This window comes from Calypte anna, chromosome 2 (assembly GCF_003957555.1).
Source record: "Calypte anna isolate BGI_N300 chromosome 2, bCalAnn1_v1.p, whole genome shotgun sequence".
Classification (NCBI taxonomy): domain Eukaryota; kingdom Metazoa; phylum Chordata; class Aves; order Apodiformes; family Trochilidae; genus Calypte; species Calypte anna.
The window spans coordinates 117,114,493-117,129,674 of record NC_044245.1 but is presented as its reverse complement, the minus strand read 5'-3'; the positions used below and the strand labels follow the sequence as shown (position 1 = coordinate 117,129,674).

The window sequence follows — 15,182 nt, the reverse complement described above, 5'->3', positions numbered from 1 at the left end:
TAAGAGATAAACAACATTTGGTGCTAGAAAGCAGCCACGATTAATCCTGAGCAGAAGAAAGGATGTTTCTGTCTGGGTCGTATCATTCCAGTGAGCTGTCAGTTAGCGTTTCAATTAAAGTGTTCAATTATTCAGAGTTGCTTTGAAACTGGAGAGCTTGTGCCTGATCACAACATGCATATTCTGTTCTAATTTAGGCACAGCTCTCTTATTAACACTCTCCTGAAATCTGTTCTTTTAAGATACTTAAAATGAAAGCGCACTTACAGATTGAAAAAGAACAGCAGAAAAATCCGTCTTGGGAGTTTTAAATTTCAGCTACTTTTCATCCTTTTTCTTCCTGTACAGTTGTTTGCCTTGTTTTCAGTGAACTTACGTGGCATGACAGAGTAATTTTATGTGAAGCTTTCTCCTTGAGAGTGTTGAAAGCAAGCAGCATCCCTCAAGGCTAAGAGCCTTCACAGTGCCTGGGGGCACTTAACTACATGTTGGACGTGGACTTCGGTCACTCCCAATCTGGCCTCCAGATGGTTGCTGCCTCTGCACACAACACAGTACTGCTGTTCTGGTTTTAAATGGGCATTGCCAAGCTGTTTCTTCAGAAGGATTTCAACAGAGCTTGCTTCTGTTGTCTCGTTGCTCTACAACACATAACTCATGCACAGGGAGCCTTCTCCTTTGTATTTAAGTTCTCTTTTCCATGGTGCTCATACGTAGACATTGCTCTCCACCCACCTTAGCTCCCTTCCTCTTGTCCCTTGTCCCTTCCTCTTGCTTCCCCAATGCTGTCAGGACACCCCAGCTCCACACCACAGCCATGGGATGGTAAGCACAGCTATTTGCCAAATTGCTGCTGAGCCTGGTACTTGGGGCTTCAGTGCAGTCATCAGACAACAGCCCCAGGCTGCATCTGGAGCTCCATGCTCCCCAGAGCCCTTGCATAGCCCCACTCTCACTGCCATGGCCTCTGGCTGCCACTCTGCCTTCCCCACAGAGTTCAACACTTCCAGCCCCATCATGGGTCTTGTGTGTCATGACTGACAGAAGTTGAGGCATCAGTCTGAGGAGGAAAAGTCCCAAGTGACAGCACTTCCCCCTTTCTTGGACCTCCTCCCACCTCCTCATCTTCAGTGTTAGGATGAGTCAGAAGTCACCCCTCACAGCAGCTGATGACCACATCCCAACCCAGCAGCACTGACATTAGTGGTCCCTGCCTCCACTCACTCTCATGGAGATGGGAAGAGAAGGGAATAGCTGAAACTGTCAAGAGTCTCCGGCACTATCATCTCTCTGCTGAGAAGCAAATAATCTAGTTGTGCCTAATAGATTTTGGAGTATAATGGATAATGGCGTAAAAAAGCCCTCTTCCATTTGCTAAGAGCAGTTTGCAGTGAAAAATAAGCTCTCCAAAGCCCTGCTTACTGGAGAGTATGTGAAAATGAACTTTTTTTTCTTCTGTAATTATGCTTTAAACCAGTTTTCTCTAGTTCCTCTAGTTGGGTGGAGAAAGATTCCTGCCCACATGGGTCAGACTGAGGATTAAACCAGAATCCCAATTTCTGGCAATGGCAAACGTGTGGAAGGTTAGGGAAAATGGATAAAAAGAGAAAGAGAAGTACAGAGTAATCCTTCCCCAGAACATTCATCTAGTGCCTCATGAATAACAAGATAAGGACCAACTTCATGAAGACTTGAATATACTGAAACCTGCAGCTCTTCAGTTCATGGAAATAAAACAACTAAACCACCATTACCTAGTGATTCAAAGCCCAGTGGTTTCCACCTCCAAAGATGTTTGTTTCCTCCTCTGGGAGATGGCTCTGTGTATGGCTCTAGATATTCCAGGCTCTCACTGTACATTCTTCAGGATTTTTCTTTGGGATCATAATATTTATTTTTCTTTTGAATCTGTGCATCCTGTCTCTCTGTTTGGATTTACTGTCCATGTGTGACCCTCAAAATTTGCCACAGGTCAGGCCTTGTGCCCACAGTTTTGCAGGATGCCATGAGCTTCCTAAACAGACTGCATCCATACAGATGTTGAGATACAGGTGCTGATTTTCCCCATATAGTACTGAAATCACATTTCTACAATAGTGGAAAGACTTCTCTAAGGCTACATCATCTGTCTCCAGAGAAAGTTAGACCAGCACTGAAGACTCAGAAGTACACTTGGCCTCCTTCCCATTCTGCTCACTGAACCACTGTGCAGTGTCACCAAGAGATCATTTCTCCTTCATGAGCCCAGCAGAAGTTTAGTGGACTGGGAAATGTATCCATGGGTGCTGGCAGAAACTGCATGAATGGCTTTTGAACTGCATAAAAAAGACTGTTTCATCTCAGGGTCTCACATGTTGCCTAAATTTGTTGCATCAATGAATCGGTGTGGTGATCTCCTTTGCCATGAAAATATGGATCCCAGGTTTTCAGGGAATTAGGGAATTGATGTCAATAAAAATAAATAATACATTTATACTTTAAAAGACGCTTAAATTAGCTGCTATGGACTCACAGAACACAGCATTGCACCAGAAGTCAATGATCTGTAGCTCAGATTCCAACCCCATTACACTTCTTAATTCAAAGTCTAATTTTTGCATTGGTTTTTCTTCCCCCCACAGGAATCAGTTGCCTATGATGCTGTTAATGCTCTTCAGTCAGCCTATGGTGTAAGGTACAGATACGGGCCTGCATCTAGCACTTTGTGTAAGTTTACTTCTGGTAAAGGTTTGTGACTTTGACCCATCTATAGCAACAAGGAAATTACCTTTTATTATAATAAAGAAAGCAAACACTGCTTAAAGTGAACTTTGTACCAGTTGTGGATGGTGAGGAAGGCAGAAGATGTTTTGCAACTGATCCACTGAGTTAATTGTAAGATTAACTAAGCTGATGCAATAAAAGATGAAAATGTAATGGATTTGAGAGGTAAAAGCTAGCAAATAGCATGGTCAGAACATATGAAAACAGAATTTTTAAAAAAGAGGAAAAAATCTTAAAAAGTGTACCTTTATCAGATACTTTAAATGCACTGCTGAGTTATAAAATATTTGGGAGGAAATAATTGAAAGTAGGTGTCATTTTTTGCTATTACCTTGCCTTTCTTATGCAATTGTGAGAGGTACAGCTATTCACAGAACTCATTCTGAAATTTAGGGTGATGTATTTAAAAGCTAAGTTTCAAGTGTCTCTGTATCTAGATGATAATAAATTACAGCAACAGTATCTTTTATTTGGATGTCTTCATTTCTTCAGAGAGCAATTTCAAATTCATTTTTCCCTATAACAAAATATCTTTAAAATATGCCTTTTAAATGTGCAACTACATCTGTAAGGCAAGCTCTCCACATAGACAGGTAAAAGAAAATTAAGTTCAACAGGTTTCAATGAGACACTTTTTTTTTTTTTAATGAAACTAAGAAGTCCAAATGCTCTCAGTAATGATAACATTGAAAAAATGAGAAGCTTAGGTCAACAGCAAGATTTTTCACAAGCATCCTCCTGAATCTCCTCTGGTATTGCTGTGTTTTGGCTAGAGCTCTGCTTTTTTGTGAGCTTCCATGTCTCAGCAGTTGTCAACCTGTGCTCATTACAGTGCAGTCAGTCTCTATGCCAAAGGAAGAGCAGTGTGAATTAATGACAGAATTGCACAGAAGACAGCGGGCCACATGAGAGATGGATCTTGATATAAGTGTCTTGGGTAATCAGCATATGGAGATAACAAAAGCATAAGAAGCAAACTTCCTTAGGAAGGTCTGTTAATATTAGATACCACCTATGCAAATACTCATTCTGTAAGGAAAGGGAAAGGGAAAAAAAAGACATAAATGAAGAGAAAAGTAAGTTTTAAAGCACTTCAAAAAGAATACTTTATCAAATTTCTCCCTGCCAAGGGATTGCCTAAAAAAACCAAGTTAACATGGGAACATGCAGAGTTCCAGTCAAGCTCGGAGATCTTTCTGGAAGCAAAGTTGTAGACTGCACTCACCTAGAAACAAGAATAGTTTGAGGCTTCACTCTAAATGTTCTCTTTCAGTAAGAGCTTTACTTTACACAAAAGTCAGCTATTCATTTTTTTCCTGTGAAAATCAAGGGTTTAATCGATACTGTGCTGAGTACCTTTCATAAGGTGCTGGGCACCCATGCCCTTCTCTGAAGGGTGTTCAGGATCAGGGAGAGCAACAGCTGGAGTTGAGAGTATATTCACCGAGTCCTGGGGGAACCAAGAACTCCTTGGTGCTTTCAACATGACCTGCATTTAACAGCTTCTGATTTTTTTATCTGAATTCCCTCTTTCAGATGTGAGTTCTGGTAGCTCCATGGACTGGGCCTACAAAAATGGCATCCCCTACGCGTTTGCGTTTGAGCTGCGTGACACCGGACATTTCGGATTCTTACTCCCCGAGACACTGATCAAACCAACCTGCATGGAGACCATGCTTGCAGTTAAAAATATAACTCTTCATCTGCTGAAGAAATGTCATTAAGAGCTATTTCTAGGGGTGTTTTGCTCCCAGTGTTGATGCCTTCCAGTGTGTTCAGCTGGCACTCAAAGCTTGGCTGCTGCAAAATTAGAGAAGCTCTTAAGAAATGCAGTATTGTTGCTACCAGGTTTATGTGGTGAGAAATGAAAGGAATCATTTAATATCTGCTCTACAAAAGTCCATAAAGTTGATATACTAACTTAGTTACCAGTTCAGTGTAGAATAGTTTGTTCTTTCTGCAATAAAACTTCAATTCTGCAACTTCAGTGGGACAGGTCCAGGTCCACATACAGTTGCCTGAAATAAAACTCCAACTTCAGACAGTCCCTGGCCTTACTCCTTCCCCTAACAGGAAGACTTCCTTAGTGGGGTCTCTCAAACCAAGGGATAAAGTTTACATTCATGTACACATACTCTGTGACCCAACACGGGCCCGTGTCTATAGCAGGAAATGTCATATTTGCAGCTGGCCATGCTGCAAGTGGCAACGTGGCTTCCTTCTGCATGTATACATATATATATATATATATGTATATGCACTTTGTCTTTTTTTTTTTTCCAAGTAATGCAATGATTTGACCCAAGGTTTCCTTTTAACTGTTCAGAGAAACCTTCTTTTCAAATGTATATGTTGTGGTGGACTTGAAATCAACATACTGGCTTTGAAAATGTAACTTTCCTAGAAATATGTAAGAATCAAAATGAAATATTACTGAGATATACAATACTCTGCTTTCTGGAGGGACAAAGCATCTTGCCATGACTTGGGACTTGGAAGCTGGCACTGAACTGGCGCATCTGGGTTCTGCTGTGCATCAGTGTCTGCCCATTTCCACCAGAATCCAAGCCAAGAATCTAGCCTTAAACTGTAATGAACTGGTGTTAACTAATGTTTTACTTACCAGTATTCTTGCAGTGAGTTCTGTAGCTCTATGTGGCTGTTCTTCTTGGAAGCTGTATTGGAAGCTGTATTTTTTGCATGTTTTAAAGGAATTAATATTAGAGTCCAAAGTAAGCAGAAGGGGAAAGCAGAGGCTTTACAGCTGAAATGCAGTGAATAAGGGCCATGCTTGAAAGAATAATAATGAAAGCACAGACAATAAAAAACTCATAGAGTGCTTTTTGGTACTTTTAAAATACTATTTTTTTTATCTTACTATATCTTCAAATGCATATATTTTACTTTATTAATTTTGAGTTTAATCTTATGCCATAACGTGTTAAATAAAGAACATATTTGTTAATAAAATCATCAAAGGCTTTTGAAGTATTCTTCATGATTTGTTTAATTGCTAAAGCACTAGTTTAAGAATGCAACAATTTTCTGTATCTGTAAAACCCTACTGACACCAAGGATGCAATATTTTAAAAATCTTACATCCTTGCTAAGTAAGTGCTTGAACTTGGCAAACAAGCAACTTTTGTGAGACTAGGAAGCACTGTATTTAATGAAGAATATCACTGTTTTCAGGACTGCAAAAGGCAATCAGTGAGCAAAGATGACAGAATTGCATTCTATTTGTTTAACATTTTGTTAATAAAAATATTTATTTTAAACAAGCTTTCTGAAAGCTTGTTCAGAATTGATTAGGTCAGACTTGTTTGAGTAATGCAAATTTCTACTTTCGTTTAAATCTAGGGAAGAGATGCTCTCAAAGTATCTATGTACTGATCATTTACAATTTATTATGACCATAAATCATTAAAAATGTTGAAGACATCAGTAACTGTCTTTTGCTATGCACAAATTCTTGACTTACAGTCTTGATAGCAGTGTAAATTAAATATTAGTACCAACTGTTTTGAGTTATTCTGGATTTAGGTGACAAGATTGAACTAGTATGAGGACATAATAGGCTGCAAGGAAGAACAGAAGGAACGAGAGATACCTAATCACTATAAGGCAAATTTACTTCTGGATTACTACAGTACAACCTTTCCAATTTTAAGCCAGGCGAAATCAGATTCAGATGTGGTAGTTTCATTCCTACTCACATTCAAAAATGTTGTCATATGAAACACTGGAGCTTTATTTTCATGCCATCACATCTCCACTTGTACTGAAAAGCAACTGAACTCCCGGAGCAAGAAACAGGAAAAAAACAAAAAAAACCCTTTTTTAGTTAACAACAGGACCTAACATTGTATTTAGTTGGCCTTCTTACACTTATCTAAGAAGCTTTGACATTTAGAAGTACTTGATATCAAAACCAGTCAACGAATAAAGCAGCATCCTGGTATCTGCATGGACTCAGCCTGAATACTGTACGTGAGGTGCAACTGAAAACCCTTGAGCTGAGTTTTAAAGATCTGCACAGGATAATTTGGTCCCCTGTAACTGAATGTGAACTGAAGTATAAGCAGTCTCTGAGCCCTCTAATTTCAGGGTCACTAAAACTGATCAGAAAGACAGTCACCAGGAAATGACAAACCCTATTTCCTGAATTAGGAATTTGTAAGACAGTTTATCAGCAAGAATGATACTAAACAGAATAGTTTACCCTAAGGAAAGAACTACTGGCAATCAGCTATTCAGGTGGGGAATAATAGTTTTTCTGACTTTTGTTACTTCTGCTAACAGCTCATTTTTATCTTCATAATTGCTTACTTCTCTTTCCTTTGTACTTCTCTTTAGCAGTTTTTGTTGCCCGCAGGACAACAGAATCAATAACAGGTTTTGAGAAAAGTGAATTTACTTCATGATCGTAAGTATAGTTTATCATTCAATACAATAAAATTACATGAACAGCAAAACACTGGTTATTAACTCAGCAGTCAAAATCATGCATCTAACCACAATGTGAAATACAGGACTTACACTTCCATTGCCTATTGACAGAATAATTATAGCCACTTCTGTAACTTGAAAAAGTGCTCAAACAAGCTTTTGTGAACATCTCTTCTTTTGTTTCACAGCTTTTATTTTAAAAAAAGATCCCTGAGATAATTAGCATGAAGGAAACAGGCATATGCCTCTTCAAGTCACCCTTCCCAACAACAAAACAACTATACCAAATTGCCTTGAATTACCATTCACAAATTGATAAAAAATTAGACTTTAGAGGTCAAAAAAAGGTATTGATTTTAGTTGTAAACCTTGAGGAAAGAGCTCTTCGTGCATTTTTCAGAAGTTGCTTCAAAAAGGCCAATGTATTCCGTCACTTGTATAACACATAAAGCCTATGCACAACTGCAGTTCTTTTTTGTAATGTATGAAATTTGAATAGACAAAGTCCAAATGACCTTGAATGACAACATCCATTTATTTCAAAACACCAAATGCCACTTTGCTTGTCTACTGCAGTGTGCAGACTTTGTTGCCTACTCGAGGACTGTGCAAAATATCTGCTCATTGAAAAGACTGCAACTTATTCTGAAGCTTGGGAAGAAAGCATTATCTTTCCTACCAAAAATAAGTTACTATTCAACTATCCTAGTTTATTCATGTTTATGTTCAGTTTAATGGTACCACTCAAGAAGTTATTGGGTAGCAGGGATAGAAGAGTAAGTATTTTTTAAGCTCTTGAATGTTCCTGGGACTATGCAAAACTGATATATAGTTTCCAAAGTTCTCTGTTATTTAGCAGTCACTAACTAATTGTTAAAAATATTATTCTCACACATAATGACTTCACGTTTTTGACATCTGTGCCTAAAAGCCAGACGTTACCATCTTGCATGCAGTTCTTAAATTGAATGTAAAACACTAGAATAATATTTCAGATGTGTGGAGATGCAACTATCCTTTTTCTCTAGAAAACAGGAGAGGGAACAGATATGAAAATAAATTACAGAGACTTTTAAAATATGAAGTCAGTGACATTCACCATACATCTCTAAAAACATTTTTAAATGCTTACAAGACAAAAAATGTCTTTCCTGATTTGGAAATTTCGCAGCCTTATGCCCAAGGAAAATGTTGGCCATTTGGCATGCTGAATGTATGCCTGATTCCCATATTTAGGAGTGAAGAAAAAGGTCCAAGCAGCTGTAATCGCTTCCTCCATCAGTTGTGTTGGAGGGAATCTGTGTGTGGAGAGAGCTAACTGATGGCTGACTGTATTAATAGGCTTTAAAGCCTGAAGCACTGATGCTGTTGGCAGGTTTGTCTTGAAGGAGGGCGAACAACTCCAGAATGTTTTTCCCAGTTCTCAGCTGAACGTGCCTGTCACCCTAAGTGAGATGCACTGGTTGAGCAGCCTGTCAGAAACGTGCAGCCTTAGGCTGTGTGTGGATTCAAATGGTACTGCCTTAACTACAAGACCTGCTGTTAATATCTGCATATCTGGGATAAGTAGAGTCACTCAAGAGCAGCGAGCTAACACATGGTTCTCCTTAACAAATGGTATTTGGGGCAAGGACATTTAGAGCAGGCAAATCTTCAGCCCCTGCATTCTTGTCCTTGCATGACAGGCAGGAGCGGTCAAGCAGAAAGTTTCAACTCTTTCCCTGTGCAGATCCTTTCCAGCCCTCTCCTGAGAGACTGAGTCAAGCATGGCAGGGCTTGCCCTTGGAGTTAGATGTCAGGGAATGCACTCATAAATAATAGATTCAAATGTTAATTAAAAAGATCTGCCACTATCCCCAGCCATGCAGAAAGTGCACTTTGCCTGTGACAAAGGAAATCCATTGCCATAAAGACATGAAGTAACATACCTCAGCTGTCCTGCCTGCTCTTAGGGTCCAGCATCTTAGCACTGCTCAGAATTATTGAAAAAGATGTGTGGCAGGATAGCCATAACAGTGATATACTTTAATATACCCCCAGGTCTGTAGATACATATACTTCATCTCAAACAGTGGATAACTGCTTTCTGAAATTGAGGCATTATTGTGAGTGGGGTTTTTACTCTTTTGTGCTGACTACTACGTGCCAGGCTGTTCCTCTGCATACCAGGGTGACTCGATGCTGGAAGAGCTGCCTATTTTTTTAAACAAATAATGAACGTCTTTGGTTTTTTTTAACCAATTGTCAACAGAGTATCAATCAGAAGATATACACACACAAAAGTGTCTGAGAAAGTTTCATTTTGTAGGAGAATTTTCTTTAAAATAATGCATTTGATAAAATCACTGCCAGAGTTTTCAGGTGGCTTATTGTTTTCAGCATATCATAATCAAAAACTACAACAGCCCGAAAAGCTGAGCAGAAATGACTTTCTGTTTTGACTTTCAGTTTTATTTCTCTTGTTTCATTTCACTTTCTAGATGGAAAAATGTGGGTTGATTGAGCTGAACTGAAAAAGTACATCCAAAAAGCTGAGTGTAAAAGGTTCTTCTGTGCTTAGTGAGCTAGGAATCACTATTTTCAAAGAAAAAAAAAACTGATATAAGTTCATTATACAGACTAATTGCTTTACTCTGAATTAAATTATGATTTCCGAAGAGCTTAGTGTGATTTGGAAAGATGTATTGCTATTTTCTTGTGAGCTGGCCAGTTTTCTAAGGGTTAAATTAGTGAAATGCCTGCTAGTGTGGTAGGAGATCAAGAGCTGCTCTTTGGCCTTCTTAGCACAGGATCTGCCAAAAAAGGCAAATGCACTTGTACCTTCTCTAACAGGATAAATTTGCTATATCATGCTGCATGCATGCCCATTTCTCATCCATTTAAAAAAAAAAACAGTGAATGCTGTCTGTCAGTGACGACTTCAGGCTGTAAAAGAGTCTAACTCTTGGTACTAAATTTAAATCACGAACCTGTTAATATGTGTGAACTTCCCCACGTACCTATGCAGATCCATTCACACACAAACAAGATGGTCTGTCTGCACAATGTGTACTGTGTGATGGTTTATGTAATGGTGTAGCTGTGATTCTTGGCAACCAAAGGGCTGCTGACAGCAGGCAGCATGTGTTCAGCATCTCTCCTCTGCCTGCTGCAAGCACAGGGGAGTTCAGCTTCTTTGGACGATTCCCTAAAAGACCCCAATGCCATTTCACTGATACAACACAAGTTTTCCTCCAGGGGAAGGAGTTGTTGCTGCAACATGCTTCTGATAGTTATGTGCTTCTAGCATTAACACCTACCAGCTCAGATCATGGCCCAAGCCCTTCATGTGTTGCATGACACAGCTGAGAGGTCAGGCGCTGCGACTGTGAACACTTAGGGCACAGGCTGTAAGAAGGTAGAAGAAGGTCCTCAACTCCCAGCTGAGGATGTGAGGATGCTGTGTGAACTGCATCCCAGAAATACTTCATTACCTTGTGGGTGAGGCAGAAGACCCAAAACCATTGCCCTATGTGACCCAAGGTGTGTCTAAGGCTGTTTTTGTGAAGTCTGGAAACACTAAGGAGAGCACTAGAGAGCTTACAGAGGCCCATACCAGCGGCCACCAGGATTTCTGGACTGTTTCAGCCCATGAGCAGTTCTCCCATATATGAGCCATTTGCAGTAATATATTGTAAAACAGAAGACAGACTGAAAAAACCCTTTTCTTATACATTTTAAAGTTTTTCTACTGAAAATGCTGCTATTATACTAATCTCTTTTCTGAGAAACAGAGGTAGAAATAACCTGAAGCTGCTGTCACACTGAAAGCTGTTCAGGGAGTCAGTGGATACAGTCCAGTACCTGTCAAACACACACCTATCAACACTGTGGATAATAAGTGCAGCCTTCAGGAGATGTCTCAGCAGAGACCTCCCAGCAAACATTTCTGAAGACAGGGCTGCTCTCCAGAGAGCAGTTTTGATGCAGACTGTCTAATGAATGTTGGGATGCTCATCTACAACTCTCTCTTCTTGAGCTGAGAGTAGGAACACTGCCACATTTCAAGCTGTCAGGATTGCACTTTTCAAAAAAAAAACCCAAAATATTAAAGTCTGTATCAAAGTTTTAGCAGAACAAGGAAGGTCCCTACTCATTTCACACTCTTCTATACAGCACCAGGGGAAAGGCTCCTTCCCTGCTGTGCCTGGCTCCAGATCTGCTGGAGATCAGAAACAGTGTTATTTAAAATTGCTTGAATTACCGTCCTATTCTTTGCTTTTGTCTCTTTGAGAATCTTAAACAATCCATCAGTGCTAAAACCTGAACATGCAGAAGAATAACTCTCCCTGACTTAGGGGTCTGTTGAAAAATATACATAAAACTGATTTCTTAAAACCTTTTTGGTTTCAGTGATTTCCATTCTGCTGAAAACTAATAGTTTGTATGTTCAGCAGGTGAGGGAGAGGGGGAATAATCCTGGAAGACAAATGATTTCTAGAAAGTTTTATTCAAAACCATATTAAGTACAGTATGTAACATCTTCCTACTCTAAGTCTGAACACACAGACCAAAGGTGGAGCATGATTTCTGTTTTCACTCAGTATCAGGGCTGAAAAGAACAGAAGTCTAACATGGAGTATGGAAAAAGTCCCAGTTCAATTGCAAGACTCTAGGCCCCAGGAGCAGCAGAGATTCCTTGGGCTATAAAAAGGCATTTTTATATTTAAGCAGGAATAAAATCATCGAAGCTCCACTAATTAAGAAAGATGAAAGGAAATAATGTTGCATAATATTAATGTGTTGAATAATGAGTGGACTGAGAGGTCAGATGGCCTGGTAGGAGAGCAAATGGCTATTTGTGACTAAGCAAACAGCTGGAAGAACAAAAGGTAGGAAAAACTTGGCAAACAAGCACAGACAGATAATTTTAGATTGAATGACACCCTGTGGGAAGTATAAAAATATCTTTATCCTGAGTAACGAAAGTAAACATATACTGCTGGGATTATTTCTAAAAGTAACAAGCAGAATAGACCAAAGGGAAACTAAAATTAGGGGAATCACTTCTCTGTTCAACTGATGTCACAGCCCACAATCAGGCTTCTCTTACTAAAAAATTACCTGTCTTTGGAGTACTCTCATGAGGACAGTGTTAATTAATATTCAGGAACCTTGTGACGTAATTAATTCTTAATGTATGTGGATATTAGCAGAGTGGTAAAGGGAAGAGAATTTCACAGTCCCCTCCAGGTGGGATTTAACTCATCTGACTTCAACTACACAAAAGGTAGTCATTTAAACTGAATTGACCTGGTTCTCTCTGGAGTTGGTAGAAAAGAAAATAAAGGATCTCGAGGATGACAGGTCACATCTTAGACTTGGTACCATCAATACTGCATGAGTTACTCATTAGTTGTTAGTTTCATTTGCATAACAAAAGCCAGATGACAGTTAACACCAGTTGACTAGTAGACACTAGTAAATAGTTTTTATAATTGTTAAAATTAATTAAGACAAATTCCACACTAGGATGCAACACATCCGTTTACTTCCAGTACATCAACCATGCCTACATACCAGCTCTGGCTGAATTCAGGTGTCTGAAGTCCTTTCTCTCAGGGTTGCCCATGGTATGTGAGATATTCCAGGAACAAACAAACAGCTTTCTTAAAAATAAATGCTATTTATTTTAGCTGCAAATATTTGCCTAATAGAAAATAATGTACATATAACAACCAAACTGTCTACCTATATTTGTAATGTAACTTCAACTCTAATTTAGGCAGACCTAAATTCTTCAGGAACCACAAGTGAAGCCTGGCCTCTTTCAGATGCTGTGGGCCATAAATGCTTCTCTTTTTCTGTCCCTCTCTCTCATGTCTTTTTTAATCTTGCCAGCTGCTTTTGTTACTCTACATTCACATTACATTTCTTGTCCTTGCAATTTGCTGGAGAGGGAGCCAAAAATGTAAGAGCACCCATAAATAAAAATTACCTGTCTAACTTTGAGTTAGCTGCCTGATGCATTCTTTTTCTTTTTTTTTAGCTGGGCAGATTTTTTACATGTTAATCAAATGCTGCTGTAAAGCATACAGAAAATACCAAAGACACACAGCATACCAGTACACTAATAATCAAGTAATGTATTCAAAATCTATCATAGGGCAGTTCCAAATCTATCACCGAAAATTGCAAATTCCAGGGTCAGTGAAACCCTGTGGATTTTACCCCAGCAGCTGACCAGCTGCCTCCTGAATCCATGGGATATGCCCCTTTAAGCCATCTCCTCTGTTAATTACCTCTTTTTTCCTGCTTCTAGCAGGCATGTATCATATTTCAAGGCTACTGAGTTTAATGCACTCCCTGAATTTAAAGTGAAAATATCTTATTTTTATAAGATTGTATACAAGCTTCATGTTTGATGTAAATGATCAGCAACTGAGACGAGCAAACAGATTTTCAAAGTAAGCTATAACCTCTTCAGCTTCCCACAGCAGAAACCAATCTTGCTCTTATAAAAGCCAATAACTTAATTAGAAAGAAAATCTGCTGAGTTTTTTATATGCATGAAAAATAAAGTGCTTCATGGTAAGCCATTTAGTAGAATTGTATGAGTGAACTTAATGCTTTCTAGTAAATGATGTAGTAAAAATAATCCCAGAATTTAGCATAGAAATATTGACTACATTTTCCTGTTCTGTGATTTTTTTAAATAAATGAACACGTGCAATTATTGCAACAACATTTAGGTTTGCAGGTAGACCAGAATGTTTTAATGTTAGATTTCACATAGTGATCAGATTTACCAAATGTGCACAAATATGTAAGACCTGTTCATAAGACATTGTGGTTATTTCTTGATTTTTAAAACAGAGCACAGTCAGCTTCCATAGAGGGCTCACACCTATTTCAAAGGATACAACCGCATTCTTACATGGCACATTGTGAATTTTAAGTCAATTTGGATTTTAATCTACTACCTTTGATTCAGCACTACAAAGAATACAGCAAAACCATGAATGTAAATCTCCACAGATGTGGGGAAAATTCTGGTGAGGTCTCACATTTTCTGACATGAATGTCTCAAGTTGTTAATTTAAAATGATACAGAACTGTCTACCCTTTATTAAATATTTCTCCATGGACTATTATGCCTTAAGATTAAAGAAGCTATCTTGCAGGTGTCATATATACAGCTGCAAAAAACAAACAAAAAACCAAAAAAATGTCAGAAATTCCAATTGACCATGCTGAGTGCTCTGATTCCTAAGTGTCCAGATTTGGGTTGACTTTGTCCATGTAAAGGAATTCTACTTCTAACACACTTTATTTTGAAAAGCATATACCATATATTGTTTCCTTCTAATTTGGGTGTGAGAATATGCCACGTATTATTTCTGTTCTAAAATGGTGAGAAAAGGGAAAAAAATGAGCTGACAGGAGTATAATCCAGAAGAAGTTAAGGAACAATAAACTAATGAAGAGAAGTTGTTTGTCAAGTGAGCACTTTAAGGATGTCACTTTCCACTAACCAGAGGTGTGACCACCATTCCATGAAAACACAAGTGGACCAATTCAATTTCCATTGCCATAAACAGCTCTTAAATTCCTGTAAGTAAGCTTTTGCTGCAAAATTCATCTAGTCCCAGTGCTAGACAAGGAAAAAAGTTCAGTCCAAGAACATATAAACCAGTAAAAATTATCATCAGTGTTGACATCCTGACACAGCTGGTGAGTGGGCCAGCCAGGAAAGGAGCCCTGCTGGACCTGCTGTTCATGAACAAAGAAGGTCTTGTGGGTCATGGGATGGTTGGAGGCTGTCTTGGGTTTAGGGATCACAAAATGTTATAGTTTTTGGTACTTGGAGAAGAGAGAAGGAAGGTGAGGAGAACTGACACCCTGCACTTCTGGAAGGAAGACTTTGGCCATTTTAGGAGACTGGCTGACAGTCTCTTAGGAGGCAGTGCTGAAGGACAAAAGAGTCCTGG

The 15,182-nt window shown here is 38.9% G+C and overlaps 1 protein-coding gene across 1 annotated transcript in view; it reads left to right on the top strand.

Annotated features, from left to right (window-relative positions):
- The window catches only part of CPA6 (carboxypeptidase A6), an 85,087-nt gene extending 80,600 nt beyond the window's left edge, over positions 1-4,487 (top strand). The window contains exons 9-10 of the mRNA XM_030445575.1: positions 2,622-2,706; positions 4,300-4,487. Coding sequence (XP_030301435.1) covers positions 2,622-2,706; positions 4,300-4,487 — 273 coding nt within the window. The remainder of the gene's footprint in view (positions 1-2,621; positions 2,707-4,299) is intronic.
- The last annotated feature ends 10,695 nt before the right edge of the window (positions 4,488-15,182 follow it).